The sequence below is a fragment of the Anomaloglossus baeobatrachus genome, chromosome 4, assembly GCF_048569485.1.
Source record: "Anomaloglossus baeobatrachus isolate aAnoBae1 chromosome 4, aAnoBae1.hap1, whole genome shotgun sequence".
Classification (NCBI taxonomy): domain Eukaryota; kingdom Metazoa; phylum Chordata; class Amphibia; order Anura; family Aromobatidae; genus Anomaloglossus; species Anomaloglossus baeobatrachus.
Genome location: NC_134356.1, coordinates 674,931,465 through 674,954,157, shown reverse-complemented (window position 1 = coordinate 674,954,157; position 22,693 = coordinate 674,931,465). Strand labels below are relative to the sequence as shown.

Sequence of the window (22,693 nt, the reverse complement as noted above, 5' to 3'; positions counted from 1 at the left end):
AGATAAAGACAGACAAGCTAAAACCAAAACTCTGTTACACAGCATGCACACAAAGATAAAGACAATAAGAGGCTCAGGAGAAAAACAAGAGCAGGAGGGAAGCAACAAAACAACTGCACCAAGCAATGAGCACGACTTTCACCAGTAAGTCTGGGACTCCACACCTCACAGACCAACATAGAATAAACTATAGCTGGCATTGGTGGAAGGATTCAACCAGCATAAATAGGAGGGGAGCAGATGTGATAGGTTTCCCCACAACATGTGATTAAATAAGCAAGCAGACTAGGAAAGATTAACTCTTGATAGCCTGTCTCTGAATCAGCACACAGCAGGTCGACGATCGAGTCTGCCTGTGTTGATCTCAGACACAAGAGAAACCATCGGCCGGAGTGTCAGAAGCTGCAATCTGAACAAGTCTGAGTCCAATGCCACCATGATAGTTGGCAAAGTTTGTTCAAAACTCTGTGTGACAGTGTGTTTTCAATTCTCCTGCAGCGCTCCCCCTAGGGAAAATGAAGCATCACATGGGGTACATTGAAATTAATGGTCTGCTTTTGTAATGAGGAGATGGTCCTCCGGAGGGGGGGGACAACAAAACTTCCCCTGGCTCATATGAGACGAGTAGTACAAATAATGACTGATAGTTGGGGGCTTGGTCTTTACATTAACATTACTACTCATTCTTGGCTACTTGCTGACAGTTTCCGACAGTTTCTATACGACATAGTAATATCTGAATATTTTATAGTAGACGGACTATAAGGATAATGTGACCTTACGTGTCCTGAGACTCCACATATCATAGTTCATCCAGTGAGACATGGATTTCTTTACAGTGTCCGAAGGTTAAACACATCCCAAAATTCGGATAGAACAGGGCAGCAGATACAAAAGACATCCATGCTGACTATCGACCACTATTCTTACTTATGCCAGACGTACTATTCCTTTGTTCTGTAAGTCAAGGGATATAGGCCATTGTTTCATGTGAGACTGTCTGGAGCCCTCTTTTTTCTGCTAATTTGTGGAATGCCTGCTGATTACGGATTGCATCAGCCCCCTGCGGTGTACTATACTGCATCAATCAGAGGACAATTATTTAGTCGGATTGATTTAGTGACTAATGAAGGAACAGCCATCTCCCACCAATCCTGAGGGGGCACAATGCCCTGAAAGGGGAGCTGAGGGATATAAATGGGGCCTGCTGTCATGCACATACTTGGGGAGGGTTCAGCGCACGGTAAGACACACAAAGAAGGGGTTCACCACAAAACAAGCGGTATACTGAGGACACTCTAACAACGGTGGGCCCTGGCGCTAGGGAGGAGGATGATGGGACACCTCCTCCACTCACCTGAAGCTGCACCATGCACACCTAGCAAGCCTATACAGATTCTGCACCTGTTGCCGGGCAGGATACCTGAAACCCTAGAAAGACCTGTGATAACCCTGGCTAGTGAGCTAGAAGGTGAGGATCGCTAGTCCCATCGCTGCACTAATACAACAAGAAGGGAAACAACAAAGGATGAAGTCCAACTTCACGGCTGCAGTCAGACTCCAGGACTGAAGCCTACACTGCTTGCAACAATAAAGGGTTCACCATCTCCATCCTCCTCCAGGCCTAGCTTCAGAATGAATCAGAATAACCGGCGCCCTCTACTGGGAGATGTTACCATATATAGGGGAAGGCAGTAGTCACCAACTGGAAGCACCTGAGGCCAGGAATCAGAAGCTCCTGAAAAGCAAAACCGATATTGACCCTAGTGTCATGATCCAGGACCGGTATTCCCCACTCCAGGGTTTCCCAGATCCGGTCTGGTCATATCAGGGGTTAACTCCACTCAGCCTTGTTCCGCTTTCTGGAGACACTATATCTGGGCACTGCACCATCAGTTCAGTGCTAGTTATAGTTTTGCGTAAAAAAAGAGGATGTCCAGCTCGTCAGGCAAAGAATCACATCTTTATTTCATCATGCAGACACAGAGAATGACATGACCAGCGCTATGGTACATGGTAGAGCTGGTCATGTCATTCTCTGTGTCTGCATGATGAAATAAAGATGTGATTCTTTGCCTGAAGAGCTGGACATCCTCTTTTTTCTGCATTTCATTGGGCTGTGGAGGTGCCTGTCCGTGCTCCAGGACGGAATCGGGATTGAGCTTTTATACGGTGAGCTGATTCATACAAATTGGATAGTTTTGCGTGTTTGGACCTACTCACCCTCCGGTCTTGTCTCCTGTTCCCTGTGCCCTATGTGTTCCCCTCTGTATACCTAATCTCCCGGCATCTGATCACGGTTCTGTTTTCTGACCTGATCTTGATCCTCCCTCTGCATTGACGAGACATCCCGGCTTGACCCTGACTGCTTGACTACTCTATCGCCCCCTGGTGGTTCGCCTGTGAACTGCTGCTGAAGTTACTCTACTGTACTTCTGCCTCTCTCCTGTTACAGTGCTACTTTGACTCTTATCCACTACTCTGCTGCCACCTAGTGGGGAATACGCTGTACTACTTCTTACCAGCCCTTTGTACAGCGTGATTACTAGAAGCACCAAAAAAAAGGAAAATATTTTTAATATGAGGAGTTTCAGATGGCAATGTGAGACTCTGGCCCATATCCTCTCACAAGTCTCTAAATGCAGAGAGACGGCCATGACACCTCCTCCTCCTGGCAGCAGTGTGAATTCTACAGGACCTCAGCCTAGGGATCATGGTTCCAGCTGGAGGATTACAGAACTGTTCTACTGCCCAACACTGAACCCATAAATTTGTTAGAAGAACCCAAACTTGGACAATCCGGTCACCTGGCCACAAACCTCACTGTGCTCGGTCGTTTCCTGAGCTTGCCACTACCTTCTCTCAAAAAAGTGTCTCTCCTGCGCGCCACAACTGAGACTGCACGCCAAAGAGTATATATAATGAACTCTACAATAAGTATTTTGGATTCATCCGTAACATTTTTCTTGTCTTTTTTCTTTCCCCAGGGGTGTTCTACTTTAATTCCTGCCCCGGGCAGTACCTGATCCCGTACTATCTCATCATTTCGGGGGCGGCGAGCCTCCTGCACCTCTCCCTCACCTGCCTGCCGTGTGCAGAGCAGGATCAGGCCACTTCTATTACTTTTGCCAATTTTTGTGCTCAGGGTGTGATACTCCTGTTCCTCTTCATCTTCTTCATAGCAGGTAAATACTGTATACTGAGGTTGAAAACATGGAAGCCCCAGAATGTAGAAAATGAAGGGAATTTTGTTACTTACCGTAAATTCCTTTTCTTCTAGCTCCAATTGGGAGACCCAGACGATTGGGTGTATAGCTACTGCCTCCAGAGGCCACACAAAGTATTACACTAAAAAGTGTAAGGCCCCTCCCCTTCTGCATATACACCCCCCGTGGGATCACGGGCTGCTTCAGTTTTAGTGCAAAAGCAAGAAGGAGGAAAGCCAATAACTGGTTAAACAATTCAATCCGAAGGAACATCGGAGAACTGAAACCATTCAACATGAACAACATGTGTACCCGAACAACCAAAAATCCCGAAGGAACAGGGGCGGGTGCTGGGTCTCCCAATTGGAGCTAGAAGAAAAGGAATTTACGGTAAGTAACAAAATTCCCTTCTTCTTCGGCGCTCCATTGGGAGACCCAGACGATTGGGACGTCCAAAAGCAGTCCCTGGGTGGGTAAATTAATACCTCAAGTTTGGACTGTAAAAACAGCCCTTCCCTACATGGAGGCAACCGCCGCCTGCAGGACTCTTCTACTTAGGCTGGCATCCGCCTAAGCGTAGGCATGCACCTGATAACGCTTGGTGAAGGTGTGCAGACTCGCCCAGGTAGCCGCCTGGCACACCTGCTGAGCCGTAGCCTGGTGCCGTAATGTCCAGGACGCACCCACGGCTCTGGTAGAATGGGCCTTCAGCCCTGATGGAACCGGAAGCCCAGCAGAACGGTAGGCTTCAAGAATTGGTTCCTTGATCCATCGAGCCAGGGTGGATTTGGAAGCCTGCGACCCTTTGCGCTGACCAGCGACAAGTACAAAGAGTGCATCCGAGCGGCGCAGGGGCGCCGTGCGGGAAATGTAGATTCTGAGCGTTCTCATCAGATCCAACAAATGCAAATCCAATTCATATCGATGAACTGGATGAGGACAAAAGGAAGGTAAGGAGATATCCTGACTGAGATGAAAAGGGGGATACCACCTTAGGGAGAAACCCCGGAATCAGGCGCAGCACTACCTTGTCTTGGTGAAACACCAGGAAGGGAGCTTTGGATGACCGGGCTGCTAGCTCGGACACTCTCTGAAGAGACGTGACCGCTACCAAAAAGGCCACTTTCTGTGAAAGTCGAGAAAGTGAAACATCCCTCAGAGGCTCAAAGGGCGGCTCCTGGAGAGCAATTAGTACCCTGTTCAGATCCCATGGGTCTAACGGCCTCTTGTACGGAGGGACAATGTGACAAACCCCCTGCAGGAACGTGCGTACCTGAGGAAGTCGTACTATGCGCTTCTGAAAGAATACAGACAGCGCTGGGACTCGTCCGTTAAGGGAGCCGAGCGACAAACCTTTTCCCAAACCAGATTGCAGGAAGGAAGGAAAAGTAGGCAATGCAAATGTCCAGGGAGACACTCCCTGAGCAGAGCACTAAGATAAGAATATCTTCCACGTCTTGTGGTAGATCTTGGCAGACGTCGGCTTCCTAGCCCGTCTCATGGTGACAATGACGTCTTGAGATAATCCTGAAGACGCTAGGATCCAGGACTCAATGGCCACACAGTCAGGTTCAGGGCTGTAGAATTCAGATGGAAAAAACGGCCCTTGGGACAGTAAGTCTGGTCGGTCTGGTAGTGCCCACGGTTGGCCGACCGTGAGATGCCACAGATGCAGGTACCACGACCTCCTCGGCCAGTCTGGGGCGACGAGGATGGCGCGGCGGCAATCGGAGCTGATCATGCGTAGCCCTCTGGGCAACAGTGTCAGAGGGGGAAACACATAGGGTAGCTGGAACTGCGACCAATCCTGAACTAAGGCGCCCGCCGCCAGAGCTCTTTGATCGTGAGACTGCGCCATGAAAATCGGGCCCTTGTTGTTGTGCCGAGACGCCATTAGGTCGACGTCCGGCCTCCCCCAGCGGCTACAGATTTCTTGAAACCCGTCCGGGTGCAGAGACCATTCCCCTGCGTCCATGCCCTGGCGACTGAGGAAGTATGCTTCCCAGTTTTCTACGCCCGGGATGTGAACTGCGGATATGGTGTATGCTCTGTCTCCACCCACATCAGAATCCGCCGGACTTCCTGGGAGGCTTGCCGACTGCGTGTTCCGCCTTGGTGGTTGATGTATGCCACCGCTGCGAAGTTGTCCGACTGAATTCGGATCTGTTTGCCTTCCAGCCTCTGCTGGAAGGCTTGCAGGGCAAGATACCCTGCCCAGATTTCCAGAACATTGATCTGAAGGGTGGACTCCTCTGAAGAGAGTCCTTGCCCGTCTGAGAAAGGGGTACGTTCCTGTCTAGGGACGTTGACTTCCCATCCCATTGGCGAAGAATGTCCTATAGAAGTGGACGCAGATGAAAACTGCGCGAAAGGGACTGCCTCTGCATGAGGCTTCTTAAGGGGTGTGACTGGCCTTGAAGGAGAGACTGCACCCCCGTCTGTAGTGAACGCTGTATGTCCAGCGGGAGCTGCACTATCGGTGAGAGAGTGTGAAGCTCCATGCTAAGATATGTCAGCGATTGGGTCGGTGTCAGATTTAACTTTGAAAAGTTTATGATCCACCCGAAACTCTGGAGAGTCTCCAGCGCCACGTTCAGGCTGTGTTGGCATGCCTCTTGAGAGGGTGCCTTGACAAGTAGATCGTCCAAGTAAGGGATCACAGAGTGACCCTGAGAGTGCAGGACTACTCCCACTGCTGCCATGAACTTGTGAAAAGCCGTGGGGCTGTCGCCAGACCGAAGGGCAGGGCTACGAACTGAAGATGCTCGTCTTCAATAACGAATCGTAGCCAACACCGGTGCTCTGGAGCAATCGGCACGTGGAGATAAGCATCCTGATGTCTATTGACGCTAGGAAATCTCCTTGAGACATTGAGGCAATGACGGAGCGGAGGGATTCCATCCGGAACCGCCTGGTTTTCACGTGCTTGTTGAGCAGGTTTAGGTCCAAAACGGAACGGAAAGAGCCGTCGTTTTTTGGTACCACAACCAGATTGGAGTAAAAACCGTATCTTGTTCCTGAGGAGGAACAGGGATTACCACTCCTTCTGCCTGCAGAAGAGCATCGGCTCGGTCGGGAGGTGAGGAAGTTCTGAAGATCTAGTCGGAGGATGAGAACAGAACTCTATCCCGTACACGTGAGACAAAATGTCTCTCACCCACCGGTCTTTGACCTGTGGCAGCTAAATGTCGCCAAAGCGGGAGAGTCTGCCACCGACCGCGGATGCGGAGAGAGGGGGCTGAACGTCATGAGGAAACCGCCTTGGTAGCGGTTCCTCCGGCTGCCTTCCTTGGGCGTGATTGAGCCTGCCAGGAATCTGCGCCTCTCTGAGCCTTTTGAGTCCTTTTGGACGAGGACAATTGGGACCTGTCCGAGCCTGGGAAGGACCGAAACCTCGACTGTCCCTTCCTCTGTTGTGTTGTTTGATCTGGACTGGTGTAAGGAAGAGTCCTTACCCTTGGACTGTTTAATGATTTCATCCAATCGCTCACCAAACAGTCTGTCACCAGCTAATGGCAAACTGGTTAAGCACTTTTTTGGAAGCAGAATCTGCTTTCCATTCCCTCAACCACAAGGCTCTGCGTAAAACCACGGAGTTGGCGGACGCCACTGACGTACGGCTCGTAGAGTGCAGGACAGCATTAATAGCGTAAGTCGCAATGCAGACATTGCGAGGTTAAGGACGCCATCTGCGGCACAGATGTACATGTGACAGTGTCCACGTGCGCAAGACCAGCTGAAAAAGCTTGGAATGCCCATACGGCTGCGAATGCCGGAGCAACCGACACGCCAATAGCTTCATAGACAGAATTCAACCAGAGGACCATCTGTCTGTCAATGGCATCTTTAAGTGAAGTCCCATCTTCCACTGCAACTATGGATCTAGCCGCAAGCCTGGAGATTGGGGGATCCACCTTTGGACACTGGGTCCAGCGCTTGACCACGTCAGGGAGAAAAAAGGATAACGTGTATCCTTAATACGATTGGAGAACGCTTATCTGGATAAGTGTGGTGTTTCCGGATTGCTTCTCTGAAGTCAGAGTGGCCAGAAAAGTACTCAATATACGCTTGAGATACTGAAAAGGGATTTCTCCTGCTGTGAAGCTGACTCCTCCACCGGAGGAGCTGAGGGAGAAATATCCAACATTCCCTTGATGGACGCTAGAAGATCATTCACTATGGCGTCACCATCCGGAGTATCCGGATTGAGAGCGGTCTCAGGATCAGAGTCCTGATCAGCTACGTCTGCCTCATCATACAGAGAGTCCTGCTGGGACCCTGACCAGTGATGAAGCCGAGTGCCGCTCCCAGCGAGCTCGCTTAGACTGTCTGGGACTGTCGTCCGTGTCAGAGCCTGCGCCCTGGGATGCATGGGACCCCCCCGGAGCACTGATTTGTTCCAAATGAGGGCGGCCAGGGAGCATTGTATCAACATTGCCCATGGTCCGTCTGGACTGCAAAGTCTCTAAGATGTTAGTCACAGTCACAGACAATCTATCAGCCGAAACTGCAACTCCGTCCCTGTCCCTGGACAGGGTTCACAGGTGGTTCCTTTGGCCACCTCTAGCAGAGACCCCTGCTGACCAAGTGCTACAGGGGAGCATTGCACACAATGGGGACAGTGGAACCTGCCGTGTGGAACAGTATCACGTGCAGTACAAGCAGCATAGAAAGCCTGTGCCTTGGCACCCTTTCTTTTTTGCTGCTGTTGTCTAGCCATCTAGAAGCATATAGCCAAGAATAGCGACCGTACAGTGCAATGTATAGCATACAAGCAGAAAGTACAAATGAACACTTCAGCACATGCAGTACAAGCAGCATAGAAAGCCTGTGCCTTAGCACCACAAATGGCATTAGTGGGGTCAGCACTTCAGGTGCTGCTTACCGCCCGCACAAAGGCGGGTGTGTGGTCGCCCGAATCCTATGTGCACGGCCAGCGCGGAAGTCCCCGGCGCACCACAAGTCCCAGCCGCGCCACAGTGTAAAACACCCCGCAGCGGCCGGCGCGGCAGTTTCTAACACATAAATTCACTCAGCTAAGCTGCAGTGAATAATAGCACAAGCGCTCCGCGCTGTTGTCCCCGGCGCACTAGCACTCCCAGCAATGCTGGTGTGTGTGTGCGCGATGTGTACGGGGACACAGAGTACCTTAATGTAGCAGGGCTTCTCCAGCCCAGACTGCGTGCAGGAATGGCTGCCGGCGTCTTGTGAAGAGGGGCGGGCCGTGGGCGTGCCCCAGACAAGAGCGGGAAACTGGCGTCCCACTGTGTCCAGTGAAGGGGGCTGGAGAATGCAAAGCAGACTCCAGCTCTCGGCGCTGACTTTCTGTACAGCGTCCCGCCCCTCCCCTGACTGGCAGGGCTGGGGGCGGGAACGAAGCGAAAACTAGGCCGCAAAGCCGGGGACTCGAGTAATAAGCGCGGCCGTCTGTCCCTGACGATACCCAGCTCCATATCCAGCAGGATCTCCGGGTCTGTGGAGGGAGCACGGTCTCAGTGCCTGGAGACCTGTAAGATCCCACTTCACCCAGAGCCCCGAGGGGGGATGGGGAAGGAAAACAGCATGTGGGCTCCAGCCTCCGTACCCGCAATGGGTACCTCAACCTTAACAAACACCCGACAAAAGTGGGGTGAGAAGGGAGCATGCTGGGGGCCCCATATGGGCCCACTTTTCTTCCAACCGACATAGTCAGCAGCTGCTGCTGACTAAAAACAGTGGAGCTATGCGTGGATGTCTGACCTCCTTCGCACAAAGCATTAAACTGAAGCAGCCCGTGATCCCACGGGGGGTGTATATGCAGAAGGGGAGGGGCCTTACACTTTTTAGTGTAATACTTTGTGTGGCCTCCGGAGGCAGTAGCTATACACCCAATCGTCTGGGTCTCCCAATGGAGCGCCGAAGAAAGGGAGGTTTTAGATGGAGACATAAAGGGGTGAAACATTTTCATCTATGACACCATAACATCTTAAGGTTCAAAAACATACCTAGCTTTCAGTGCAGCAGACTGGCATTGAGTGATATTATTAATCACCAAAAGTAGATTCACATGGGACTGACAAGCTGCCGAATACCTGAGAGGATATCAACGGGGAATACAGCAGGTAGTGCAGGCAGTCTCTGGGGGGATAGCGGAGGGTTACAGCTGGTAGTGCAGGCAGTCTCTGGGGAGGTTACAGCAGTCAGTACGGGCAGTCTCTGGGAGGATAGAGAGGTTACAGCAGGCAGTTCGGGCAGTCTCTGGGAGGATAGAGGGGGGTTACAGCAGGTAGTGCAGACAGTCTCTGGGAGGATAGTGGGAGGTTACAGCAGGTAGTGCAGGCAGTCTCTGGGAGGATAGTGTTAGGGCCAGGATGACGGGTAGGCCCAGGAGGTGGATCCATTGGACTGAGCACCCCACCGAGGGCAAGGTGCCCGGTAGCCGGAGCACTACGGGTAGCAGGACAGTCCGTTCAGAGGAGTGGGTGTAGAAGTCCCTGGGACCACAGAGTCTCTGAAGGTAGTCCGGGTGACGGAGCTCAGGTTCGGAGGCCGAGATGATGACAGGCAGGGTCCGGAACCAGCGGAGCGGAGAAGTCGGTCACCACACGGATCGGGGACTGTAGGGACTGAGAAGATGGCGGACAGTCACCGTTCGGGGTTCTGGAACCGTCAGGACCGGTTGGCGAGACAGGAGCGGCTCTACAAGAGAGATAGGTAAGTACGGGACAAGACACAGGGAGACCTGACTCCTAGCTTAGCAAACACGAAGAACAGGCCCCGCCCACTTGGAAAGGAACCCCCTATATACCCTGACCTGAATCTTCAATATCCTGTTGGAGGATGCTGGCCCTTTAAGAGAGGGTCAATGACCGCGCGCGCCCTAATGCGCATGCGCGCGCGCCCTAATGCGCATGCGCGAGGCCCGGGTGCCAGAAGCCAGGGCAGGGAGCGGTGCACAGGAGGCAGGAGTGTTCAGCATCGCAGATAGATGCCGGGACCGGGTTGCCTGGAGGACGTAGGTGAGGGAGTATGGAGGCCGTGGAGCGGGGGAGGCCTGGCAGAGGAGCCGGGGAGCGTGGCAGGGGAGCCGGGGAGCGTGGCAGGGGAGCCGGGGAGCGTGGCAGGGGAGCCGGGGAGCATGTCAGGGGAGCCGGGGAGCATGGCAGAGGAGCCGGGGAGCGTGGCACGGGAGCTGGGGAGCGTGGCACGGGAGCCGGGGAGCGTGACAGTACCCCCTCCCCCATGCCCCCTCCCCGCAACCGGGACAGGAAGGCACGTATCAGGGGAGTACCCACATTCTCCCGGGGTTCCCAGGACCTATCCTCAGGACCATACCCAGCCCAGTCCACCAGGAAGAACTGTCGGCCCCGCACGGTCTTCATGGCCACGATATCCCTTACCGCATAGATGTCATCATCAGCAATAGGAGGAGGAGCAGAACTGGCAGCAGCAGAGAAGGGACCAAGGACAACCGGCTTGAGCAGGGAGACGTGGAAGGAGTTGGGTATCCTCATCGTGGCCGGGAGCTGCAGCTTGTAGGAGACCTCATTTATCTTGCCGATGACTTTAAACGGCCCGATGTAGCGAGGACTCAGCTTGTATGATGGTAGTTTCAATCGGATATATTTGGAAGCAAGCCAGACCAGATCTCCTGGAGAGAAACACGGAGGATCCAGATGCCTCTTGTCCGCGTGTTTCTTCATCCGCAGGGAAGCACGTCCAAGGGACGTCTTGACAGAGTCCCAAATTGTCGTAAAGTCACGGACTACAGCATCAGCAGCAGGGACATCCGAGGAAGAAGATACAGGTAATGGGACGGAAGGCTGAAGACCGTAAACGACATGGAAGGGAGAGCTGGAGGAGGACTCACTGACGTGATGGTTATGGGAGAATTCAGCCTAAGGAAGGAGCGTGGACCAATCGTTGTGATGGATGTTAACGTAGTGACGCAGGAAGGAGGTCAGGATCTGATTGACTCGTTCCACTTGGCCATTCGACTGAGGATGGTAGGCAGAAGAAAAGTCCAGAGCCACTCCCAGATGTTTGCAGAGAGCCCTCCAGAAGCGAGAGGTAAACGGAGTTCCTCTGTCGGACACAATGTGTGATGGAAAGCCATGCAACCGGAAGATGTGCTGTATGTAGGCGTCAGCGAGGTCCTGGGCAGAGGGGAGTCCAGCCATAGGGACGAAATGAGCCATTTTGGAGAAACGATCCACCTCGACCCATATGACTGTGTGTCCGGAGGACAAGGGCAAGTCTGTAATAAAGTCCATTGCAATGTGTTGCCACGGAATGGAGGGAATTGCCAGCGGCAAAAGGCGACCATATGGCAGGTGTTTGGGCGTCTTGTTCCGGGCACAAGAGGAGCAGGCTGAGACAAAAGATGCGACGTCCGTACGAAGGGATGGCCACCAGTAGTGACGTACAATTGTACTCCATGTTCTCTTCTGACCAGCATGGCCGACTATTTTCGAAGCATGGCCCCAGTGCAACACTTTTTGTCTGTCAGTTTCAGAGACATAGGTCTTCCCGGGCGATATACGGGCCAGAGTGACAGGAGCCACCGGAATGATTTTACTTGGGCAGATGATGGGCTGGGATGTCTCCTCCTCCTGTTCCATGGGCACGAATGACCTGGACAAGGCATCTGCTCGCACATTCTAATCCGCGGGCCGAAAATGGAGCTGAAAATCGAACCTGGCAAAGAACAAGGACCACCTGGCTTGTCGTGGGTTCAGTCGCTGAGCCGACCGCAGGTATTCCAGGTTCTTGTGGTCCGTGTAAATGATCACGGGGTACACTGCTCCCTCCAGAAGGTAGCGCCATTCCTCCAGAGCCAGTTTGACTGCTAATAGCTCTCGGTCACCGATGGTGTAGTTGTGTTCAGGCGCTGAGAAGCTCTTGGAGAAGAAACCGCAAGTGACCATCTTCCCGGTGGAGGACTTCTGCATGAGCACTGCTCCGGCTCCAGAGGAGGAGGCATCCACCTCCAAGGTGAACTGTCGGTTTAACTCAGGACGGTGGAGCACAGGGGAGGAAGCAAATGCCCGCTTCAGGGAGCCAAACGCGGCGTCGGCCGCAGGTGACCAGTCCTTCGGATTAGCCCCCTTCTTGGTCAAGGCAGAGAGAGGCGCAGTCAGGGCAGAGAAGTGAGGGATGAACTGACGGTAATAGTTCGCAAAGCCAAGAAAACGTTGAATTGCCTTCAGTCCGGAAGGAGGGGGCCAGTTGAGAATGGAAGAGACCTTCTCCGGGTCCATCTGCAGGCCGGTATCGGAGATTACGTAACCCAGGAAGGGAAGAGAAGACTGCTCGAAGACACACTTCTCGTACTCGGCGTACAGGCGATTCTCTCTAAGCCTTTGTAGTACCAGCTGCACGTTCTCTCTGTGGGTCTGGAGGTCCGGAGAGAAGACCAGGATGTCATCCAAATATACCACCACACAGACGTAGAGAAGGTCCCGGAACACGTCGTTCACTAGTTCTTGAAAGACTGCCGATGCGTTACACAGGCCGAAGGGCATCACACAATACTCGTAGTGCCCATCGCGAGTGTTAAATGCGGTCTTCCATTCGTCCCCAGAGCGGATGCGGACCAGGTTGTATTCACCACGAAGATCCAACTTGGTAAACAAACGAGCTCCTCTAAGCCGATCAAACAATTCGGGGATGAGCGGCAGGGGGTATTTATTCTTTACGGTGATTTGATTCAATCCCCAGTAGTCAATGCAAGGGCGCAGGTCGCCCTCTTTCTTCTTAACGAAGAAGAAGCCTGCTCCAGCAGGAGAGGAGGATCTCCGGATGAATCCCCTTGCCAGGTTCTCAGTGATGTAGGCAGACATGGCCCTTGTTTCAGCAGGGGACAAAGGATATATCCGTCCTCGAGGTGGTGTGGTTCCCGGGAGTAGGTCGATGGCACAGTCGTAAGGACGATGTGGCGGCAGTACCTGAGACTCCTTTTATCAAAGACGTCTGCGAAGGACCAATAGGCCGAAGGCAGTCCTGGTAGGGACTCCGGGACCCTGAGGTCGACGGATGGGCTGTATGGACCTCAAGCAGTTCTCGTGGCAAGAGGGACCCCATCGGGTAATTTCGCCAGCACGCCCGCCAGCTGACCGACGGTTCGTGTGTCCGTAACCAGGGGAGTCCCAGCAGGATTTGATGAGACATGTGCGGGAGGACGTAGAGAGTGATTTTCTCGGTGTGCAGGGCACCGATGCGAAGTACTACAGGCTTGGTGATCCAAGAGATGGTGTCAGAGAGGGGTCTCCCGTCTACAGAGGCAATCACGAGGGGTTTGTCGAGTGGAGTAACAGGCACCTGGTACTTGTCCACCGTGGCCTGCTGGATGAAATTGCCTGCTGCCCCGGAATCGAGGTACGCCTCCGCCGTGAACCGCGTCTCTCCCGCTGTCACTTGAACCGTCCACGTAACCGGGTCTGAGAGAGTCCCAGTACCTAGGGTGGCCTCTCCTACCAACCCTAGGCTTTGGAGTTTCCCGGCCTCTCTGGACAGGAATGTAGCAGGTGTGTGCCCTCTCCGCAGTAGAAGCAGAGGCCCTTGGCGAGCCGTTCTGCTCGGCGTTGTTCGGACTGCCGCAAACGGTCGATCTGCATGGGCTCGTGGACAGAGACACCAGACAAGGCCGACTGAAGTACGGCGGGCTTCTGCGGAGGAGAGGAATGCCGTATCGGACGTCTCTCGCGGGACACCTCTTTGGATCGTTCCTGAAATCTGAGGTCCACGCGGGTGGCTAGTGCGATCAGGGCATCCAGGGTGGAAGGGACATCGCGGCCGGCCAGCTCGTCCTTAATACGACCGGAGAGTCCTTCCCAGAAGGCGGCGGTTAGGGCCTCATTGTTCCACCCTAATTCAGAGGCCAAGGTGCGGAAGCGGATGGCGTATTGACCCACCGTCAAGGTCCCCTGGCGTAGTTTGAGGAGTGATGAAGCGGACGCGGCGGCACGTCCGGGTTCATCAAAGGTGGTTCTAAACGACTGCAGGAATTCCTGGATGTTAGTGGTTACAGGGTCCTCCTTCTCCCACAAGGGGTTCATCCAGGCCAGTGCCTCACCCTCTAGATGGGACATCACAAACGTCACCTTGGCTTGATCGGAGGCAAACAGATGCGGAAGCAGTTTAAAGTGGAGGGAGCACTGGTTCAAGAATCCTCTGCAGGTCTTAGGATCTCCGGCATACCGGGGTGGAGAGGCCAAGCGGAGTTTAGAGGCTTCCGAGGAGGCTGCCACGGGTGGCGTGGACGTGGACTGTGATGCCAGGGACGTAGCTGTGGCTTGCAGCGTATTCAGACGGGTGTCCACTGAGGTCATGAAGGCTAACATGCGGGATTGGGTCTCGCGTTGTCGTCCGAGCTCCTGCTGCAATCCGGCCAGCTGGGCCGCTAGTGCATCGGCGGGATCCATGGCCTGTTCTTACTGTTAGGACCAGAATGACAGGTAGGCCCAGGAGGTGGATCCACTGGACTGAGCACCCCACCGAGGGCAATGTGCCCGGTAGCCGGAGCACTACGGGTAGCAGGACAGTCCGTTCAGAGGAGTGGGTGTAGAAGTCCCTGGGACCACAGAGTCTCTGAAGGTAGTCCGGGTGACGGAGCTCAGGTTCGGAGGCCGAGATGATGACAGGCAGGGTCCGGAACCAGCGGAGCGGAGAAGTTGGTCACTACACGGATCGGGGACTGTAGGGACTGAGAAGATGGCGGACAGTCACCGTTCGGGGTTCTGGAACCGTCAGGACCGGTTGGCGGGACAGGAGCGACTCTACAAGAGAGATAGGTAAGTATGGCACAAGACACAAGGAGACCTGACTCCTAGCTTAGCAAACACGAAGAACAGGCCCCGCCCACTTGGAAAGGAACCCCCTATATACCCTGTACCTGAATCTTCAATATCCTGTTGGAGGACGCTGGCCCTTTAAGAGAGGGTCAATGACCGCGCGCGCGCCCTAATGCGCATGTGCGAGGCCCGGGTGCCAGAAGCCAGGGCAGGGAGCGGTGCACAGGAGGCAGGAGTGCTCAGCATCGCAGATGGGTGCCGGGACCGGGTTGCCTGGAGGACGCAGGTGAGGGAGTATGGAGGCCGTGGAGCGGGGGACGCCTGGCAGAGGAGCCGGGGAGCGTGGCAGGGGAGCCGGGGAGCGTGGCACGGGAGCTGGGGAGCGTGGCACGGGAGCCGGGGAGCGTGACAGATAGCGGGGAATACAGCAGGTAGTGCAGGCAGTCTCTGGGAGGATAGCGGGGGGTACAGCAGGTAGTGCAGGCAGTCTCTGGGAGGATAGCGGAGGGTTACAGCAGGCAGTGCGGGCAGTCTCTGGGAGGATAGAGGGGTACAGCAGGTAGTGCAGGCAGTCTCTGGGAGGATAGCGGGGGGTTACAGCAGGTAGTGCAGGCAGTCTCTGGGAGGATAGCGGGGGGTTACAGCAGGCAGTGCAGGCAGTCTCTGGGAGGATAGCGGAGGGTTACAGCAGGCAGTGCGGGCAGTCTCTGGGAGGATAGAGGGGTACAGCAGGTAGTGCAGGCAGTCTCTGGGAGGATAGCGGGGGGTACAGCAGGTAGTGCGGGCAGTCTCTGGGAGGATAGCGGGGGGTTACAGCAGGCAGTGCAGGCAGTCTCTGGGAGGATAGCGGAGGGTTACAGCAGGCAGTGCGGGCAGTCTCTGGGAGGATAGAGGGGTACAGCAGGTAGTGCAGGCAGTCTCTGGGAGGATAGCGGGGGGTTACAGCAGGTAGTGCAGGCAGTCTCTGGGAGGATAGCGGGGGGTTACAGCAGGCAGTGCAGGCAGTCTCTGGGAGGATAGCGGAGGGTTACAGCAGGCAGTGCGGGCAGTCTCTGGGAGGATAGAGGGGTACAGCAGGTAGTGCAGGCAGTCTCTGGGAGGATAGCGGGGGGTTACAGCAGGCAGTGCAGGCAGTCTCTGGGAGGATAGCGGGGGGTTACAGCAGGTAGTGCAAGCAGTCTCTGGGAGGATAGCGGGCGGTCTCTGTAGGCAGTGCAGGCAGTCTCTGGGAGGATAGCGGGCGGTCTCTGTAGGCAGTGCAGGCAGTCTCTGGGGGGATAGCGGGCGGTCTCTGCAGGCAGTCTCGTGCGGTCACTGTAGGACTCCTCCGGTCTCTGCCCTTGGTCTCACTGTCGCCTCTCTCCCCGGCAGGTAATGTGTGGGTATATTCTCTGGCCGGAGCGTCCTGGGATGACCCGCTGAGCCCGCGGTTCTGCGCCCGGGTGCTGTACCTCTTCGCCTTCTGGACGCTCACCCTCATCTACATCGGCCTCTTCCTCCTCCTCGGCTCCTACCTCTGTTTGCTGCTCTCTCTCTATATCCTGAAATGGTCCATTTTTGGGATTCGCCGTCAATAGACATTAATGACAGAGGATAACCCGAGACCCAAAATGTCTGACAATACCTCCAACCCTTATCTGTAATGTGCATACACATAGGACAGAGGAGACTCGGCCATTCAGTGTTGTCATAGGCTCAGCGGCCTCAGAGCAATCAGCAGAATAAAAACCTTATTCATAACACTTTGTTGGGCAATTATTGGCTGTTCTGCGTCCCTATGATAACACTGAGCTGCTCGGGCACCAGGCCAGGAAGTGTTGTCATAGGGTTATGTATAGTCTATATGTATATATACGTCCTCATGAGAAGAACTCAGGTGAATATTCTCATTTCTCTTAATATTCTGAAGATGGAAAAAGATTCACGACACAGAGACGACAACCGACCCAGAACTAGAGCAGCCGCGCAATACCGGGGGCTCCGGGGTCACATAATAACCGGTGTGCAAGTCAGCGGTGTCCGGTCACATGACCGTGTATCCGGTATTTGTGCTGATGTTGCTTTGTGATTTCAAATATCTGTGCAGTCAGTCCCGTGTGAGCGGTTACAGTCTGTGAAATTGCAGCTCTACATTTTGTCTGCACAGCAGGAGCCATGATGTGTGAGACAATTACATCGCCTCTACCTGTCGGTGACTACAGTAATATGGCCGCCGCCCGTACACTGACCTGCTCTAAATGCTCACATTCGGCGCCACCTCTTCAGACTCTGACACAAAGTGTAGACCAATCAGAGCTCCCGGCTGCCGCGTATCCAAAGATTGACAACTCTCCGGACGAATCAGAGAAAAAACACAAAAGGTCACGTGAAAATCAGCTGAGCGCTGTAGAGGCGTGGGGCTTATTTGTGATGGACAGTAAATTCCTCCAATCGCCTTGTCGCTATTTTGTGACCAGCCTATTGGACGCAGGAGGGGTGGGCAGAGCTGCAGGAAGCGGCCGGGAGTAGTCTGTCTGCAGACATGGTGCGTGCTCGTGTGACGATGGTGATTGCTCTCCCTTGTATATCGGGTCGGGCTGCCTCTCTGTGATATTGGGGGGCTCTGCCTCTCCTCTGTGATATTGGGGGGGCTCTGCCTCTCCTCTGTGATATTGGGGGGCGCTCTAGCTCTCCTCTGTGAGCCCCGGCTCTGGGCTATTGCAGGGTCTGCACTGACAGCTTCCTCTTTAAATCCCTGAAGCAGGAGGCTCTGGCTGAGCAGCTGGTCACTGGTTGTGTCTCCTTCTTGTTTCCTTAGACGTCCACCCTGACGCAGGGGCTGGAGCGGATCCCGGAGCAGCAGGGCTACCTGGTAATGAGCGAGGACGGCGTGCTGGCGGTGAGTACTGCGCTTCTCCTGATACTCCGGTACCGGCCTTCCAATAATCCGCCATGTTCCTGTCCGCAGAGCGCCGGCGACCTGGAGAACGACGAGCGACTGGCCGGGGTGATCCGAGAGATGGTGACCACCGCCTGCGGCTTCAGAGTCCTGGGGGAGCAGGTCCCGTTCAAGAGGATGAGCAGTGAGTCCTTGTCCATGGCGGAGCGGCTGCCATATTCATCTAACCCCTAGATGCCCCCGCGTCCCCCCTCTGTATTGGCGGCGGCCTTGTGGCCTCTCTCTGTATTGGCGACGCCCCCGCGGCCCCCCTCCTGTATTGGCGGCGGCCCCCCTCTGTATTGGCGGCGGCCCCCCTCTGTATTGGCGGCGGCCCCCCTCTGTATTGGCGGCGGCCCCCCTCTGTATTGGTGGCGGCCCCCCTCTGTATTGGCGGCGCCCCTGTGGCCCCCCTCTGTATTGGCGACACCCCCCCTCTCTGTATTGGCGACACCCCCCCCCCTCTGTATTGGTGGTGCTCTTATGGTTGTCAACTTATGTATTGGTGATGCCTGTGCCCCCCTCACTATTGGTGTCGCCTGCCGTCCCCTCTCTCTGTATTGGCGACGCCCCCGCGGCCCCCCTCCTGTATTGGCGGCGGCCCCCCTCCTGTATTGGCGGCGGCCCCCCTCTGTATTGGCGGCGGCCCCCCTCTGTATTGGCGGCGGCCCCCCTCTGTATTGGCGGCGGCCCCCCTCTGTATTGGCGGCGGCCCCCCTCTGTATTGGCGGCGGCCCCCCTCTGTATTGGCGGCGGCCCCCCTCTGTATTGGTGGCGCCCCTGCGGCCCCCCTCTGTATTGGCGACACCCCCCCCCCTCTGTATTGGTGGTGCTCTTATGGTTGTCAACTTATGTATTGGTGATGCCTGTGCCCCCCTCACTATTGGTGTCGCCTGCCGTCCCCTCTCTCTGTATTGGTGGTGCCCCTGTGGTTGTCCTCTACTGTGTTGGTGATGCCTGCACACCAGCAGCTCCTCTCTGTATTGTTGACGCCCCCGTGGCCCGCCTCTGTATAGTTGACGCCCCTGCGGGTGTTCCCCCTCACCCCCCTGTATTGGTGACCCCTTCTCCCCCCCCCCCCCCCTCTCTGCATTGGTGGTGCTTCCTGTGCATTGGTGACACCTCTGCAGCCCTCCCCCCTCTGTGTTGCTGAACCCTCTTCTTCTCCCCCGCAGTTGTTTTCGGGGAGCACTCCTACCTCGTCACCATTTCCGGGCAGAAGATCTATGTGGTGAAGCGGCAGAACGTGGTGCGGGAGCCGATCACCGTCTGAGTCTGAAAAGACGGAAGGAAGTCTGGGAACTCGCGCCCCCCCCCCTTGTATTTTTCTTAATATATAAAGTTTATGGATTTTCTTGCTCTTCTGCTGTCAGACGCCTCCTCTCTGCCGGATTAGGGGTATTTCTGGATTACCAGGTGCCGGATGAATGGAGTTTTATTGCATTTCTCAGTGATCGCTGATGACGTATAATCAGATGTGTGACATCCAGTGCATAGCCTCCTACAGGAGCTGATATCTCACAGCTGAGGGTTTGTTACAGTTATCCAGTGCAGGTCCTGGAATAGAAAAACCTCCATCCTTTACACTGCAGGCTGCATCATAACACATTGCTGACTACTTTCATGGTGACGACTGCATGTAACAACGGTAGGGAGGTTTAAGACCCCCCCCCCCCCCCATCCCCCACAATGTAACTCTCAGTGCTTTAAATTTAAAGGATTGGTAACAGTAAAGCTCTCTCTCCCCTTTTTGCGTGTGGTGCTGCAGTGAACTGATTCGGGCTGTAGTACCACAAACGACCTCTCTGCTGGGGGGAGCTGTTTCTACATGAAAGCCGACATGTTTTTCCAGACCCCCCCCCCCCAAACAAAAATCCCCTCTGGATTGTGATGCTGCCTGAGTGATGCAGATTTCTGTGCACAGTTGCTGTTTTCTGGCTGGGGTCCTCTGGGGGGTGTGGGCTGGGGGTTAGCGAGCCACACTAGTCCTTGGTCAGGCCACATAGGACAGCTCGGCCCCGTGCTCGCAGAGGTTCGTGGCCGCTCTGCAGAACGTCTCCTGTACGGATCAGGATTTGCTGCAGAAATTTCTGTCTTTTTGCAGGAAAAATCCAACCCCAAAATCTGCTTGGTTTTTCCCATCCCATACTCTGGGTGAAATCTGCAGAAAATTGCTGAAAGTCTTCACCCCCCGCAGCTTTATATCTGCAGCGAGTCTGCAAGGAGCAAGTACTGAGCATGTGCAGGAGGCGCCGGGAGCCCCACTCACTGCTGATATCGGGGCTGCAGAATAGAGGAGTACTGCCAAGCTCCACTGCAAATAATGGGGTGACCTCCTCCGTCATCTGTACAGCGGGCACAGCGCAGCCAGGGGAATACCTCCTCCGTCATCTGTACAGCGGGCACAGCGCAGCCAGGGGAATACCTCCTCCGTCATCTGTACAGCGGGCACAGCGCAGCCAGGGGAATACCTCCTCCGTCATCAGAGCAGTGTGATCCGTCTTTGCACATGACATGTCTCCTCCAGGGGCAGGCGGTTGCGCCTTCACACCGCTCCATCCGACGCTCAGAGAATATATGTAGTGCGGCAGACGTTACACATTGGGGGTGGGCAGTTGGAGTATACAGTTGAGACCAGAAGTTTCCCTCCGCTCTCTATAAAGACATCTGCAGGTTTTCCCCTCTGCTCTTGATAAAGCCACAGCTGCAGCTTTTCCCCTCCACTCTCTATACAGACGCATCTGCAGCTTTTTCCCTCCACTCTCTATACAGACACATCTGCAGGTTTTTCCCTCCGCTCTCTATACAGACACATCTGCAGGTTTTTCCCTCCGCTCTCTATACAGACGCATCTGCAGCTTTTTCCCTCCGCTCTCTATACAGACGCATCTGCAGCTTTTTCCCTCCGCTCTCTATACAGACGCATCTGCAGCTTTTTCCCTCCGCTCTCTATACAGACGCATCTGCAGCTTTTTCCCTCCGCTCTCTATACAGACGCATCTGCAGCTTTTTCCCTCCGCTCTCTATACAGACGCATCTGCAGCTTTTTCCCTCCGCTCTCTATACAGACGCATCTGCAGCTTTTTCCCTCCCCTCTCTATACAGACGCATCTGCAGCTTTTTCCCTCCGCTCTCTATACAGACGCATCTGCAGCTTTTTCCCTCCGCTCTCTATACAGACGCATCTGCAGCTTTTTCCCTCCGCTCTCTATACAGACGCATCTGCAGCTTTTTCCCTCCGCTCTCTATACAGACGCATCTGCAGCTTTTTCCCTCCGCTCTCTATACAGACGCATCTGCAGCTTTTTCCCTCCGCTCTCTATACAGACGCATCTGCAGCTTTTTCCCTCCGCTCTCTATACAGACGCATCTGCAGGTTTTCCTTCTGCTCTCTATACAGACGCATCTGCAGCTTTTTCCCTCCGCTCTCTATACAGACACATCTGCAGCTTTTTCCCTCCGCTCTCTATACAGACGCATCTGCAGGTTTTTCCCTCCGCTCTCTATACAGACGCATCTGCAGCTTTTTCCCTCCGCTCTCTATACAGACGCATCTGCAGCTTTTTCCCTCCGCTCTCTATACAGACGCATCTGCAGCTTTTTCCCTCCGCTCTCTATACAGACGCATCTGCAGGTTTTTCCTCTCCGCTCTCTATACAGACGCATCTGCAGGTTCTTCTCTCCGCTCTCTATACAGACACATCTGCAGGTTTTTCCCTCCGCTCTCTATACAGACACATCTGCAGGTTTTTCCCTCCGTTCTCTATACAGACGCATCTGCAGGTTTTTCCTCTCCGCTCTCTATACAGACGCATCTGCAGGTTTTTCCCTCCGCTCTCTATACAGACACATCTGCAGGTTTTTCCCTCCGCTCTCTATACAGACACATCTGCAGGTTTTTTTCAAAGCTTCTCCCTTTTTCTTCCAAACATAATGATCATTATAGCCAAGCAGTTCAATTTTAGTTTCGTCAGACCCCAGGACGTCTATAAAAATGTGGCTCTTTGTTCCTGTGTGTATGCACAAACATTAATCTGTCTTTTTTCTGTTTCTTTTGGAGTAATGGCTTCTTCCTGGCAGAGCGGTCTTTCAGCCCATGTTGATACAGTACTTATGTCACTGTGGATAATGACACAATCTTACCAGCTTCCGCCAGCATCTTCACAAGGTCTTTTGCTTTTGTTCTTGGGTTGATCTGCACATGTCTGACCAAAGCACGCTCATCTCCGGTACACAGAACCCGTCTCCTTCCTGAGCGGTATAATGGATGGACATTCCCATCTTGTTTGTACTTGCGTATAATTGTTTGTACAGATGAACGAGGCTCCTTCAGGTCTCTGCAAATTGCACCCAAGGATGAACCAGACTTGTGCAAGTCCACAATTCTCTTCCTGAGATCTTGGCTAATTTTATTTTGACTTTCCCATGATGCTACACAATGAAGCTATGTGTTTTCAGGTGTGCATTAAACTACATCCACAGGTGTGTCTCTAACTCAGACGTTGCCAATAAACCTATCAGAAGCTTCCAAAGACATGACATCATCAGATGGTCTGTCCATATTGTTTAAAGGCATAGTGCTCTTAGTGTATGTAAACTTCACTGTACAGACATTAATAAAATGCCTGAAAACATTCTCTGTCTCTGATTATTCTGACATTTGGCAAATAGAAATAATTTTGATTCCTGATTGACCAAAAACGGGAAAAATGTATTTCATGTCAGATAGTGAGAAAAACCTGCAGATGTGTCTGTATAGAGAGCGGAGGGAAAACCTGCAGATGTGTCTGTATAGAGAG

General features: G+C 53.9%; 3 protein-coding genes across 6 annotated transcripts in view; all 3 read left to right on the top strand.

Moving 5' to 3' along the window:
* LOC142302104 (transmembrane protein 272-like) overlaps positions 1-16,701 on the top strand; it is a 151,286-nt gene extending 134,585 nt beyond the window's left edge. For all 3 annotated transcript variants that reach the window (XM_075343190.1, XM_075343188.1, XM_075343189.1), the window contains 2 exons: positions 2,988-3,185; positions 16,349-16,701. In XM_075343190.1, the coding sequence (XP_075199305.1) occupies positions 2,988-3,185; positions 16,349-16,554 (404 nt within the window). In that variant the 3' untranslated portion in view covers positions 16,555-16,701. The remainder of the gene's footprint in view (positions 1-2,987; positions 3,186-16,348) is intronic.
* A 734-nt stretch (positions 16,702-17,435) lies between these two features.
* On the top strand, positions 17,436-19,254 carry LAMTOR4 (late endosomal/lysosomal adaptor, MAPK and MTOR activator 4). 2 transcript variants are annotated; one of them, XM_075346680.1, is made up of 4 exons: positions 17,436-17,501; positions 17,775-17,855; positions 17,925-18,039; positions 19,070-19,254. In XM_075346680.1, exons 1-4 carry the CDS (start codon positions 17,499-17,501, stop codon positions 19,165-19,167), a joined length of 297 nt encoding a protein of 98 aa, XP_075202795.1. In that variant the 5' UTR covers positions 17,436-17,498; the 3' UTR covers positions 19,168-19,254. The 2 variants fall into 2 exon arrangements, with proteins under 2 accessions (XP_075202795.1, XP_075202794.1); XM_075346679.1 differs by having other exon boundaries at positions 17,457-17,522.
* Positions 19,255-20,217: 963 nt separating this feature from the next.
* Positions 20,218-22,693, top strand: LOC142302801 (uncharacterized). Its single transcript, XM_075343913.1, has 3 exons — positions 20,218-20,222; positions 20,558-21,270; positions 21,344-22,693. The coding sequence occupies exons 1-3, from the start codon at positions 20,218-20,220 to the stop codon at positions 21,826-21,828; spliced, it is 1,203 nt and encodes a 400-aa protein (XP_075200028.1). The 3' UTR covers positions 21,829-22,693.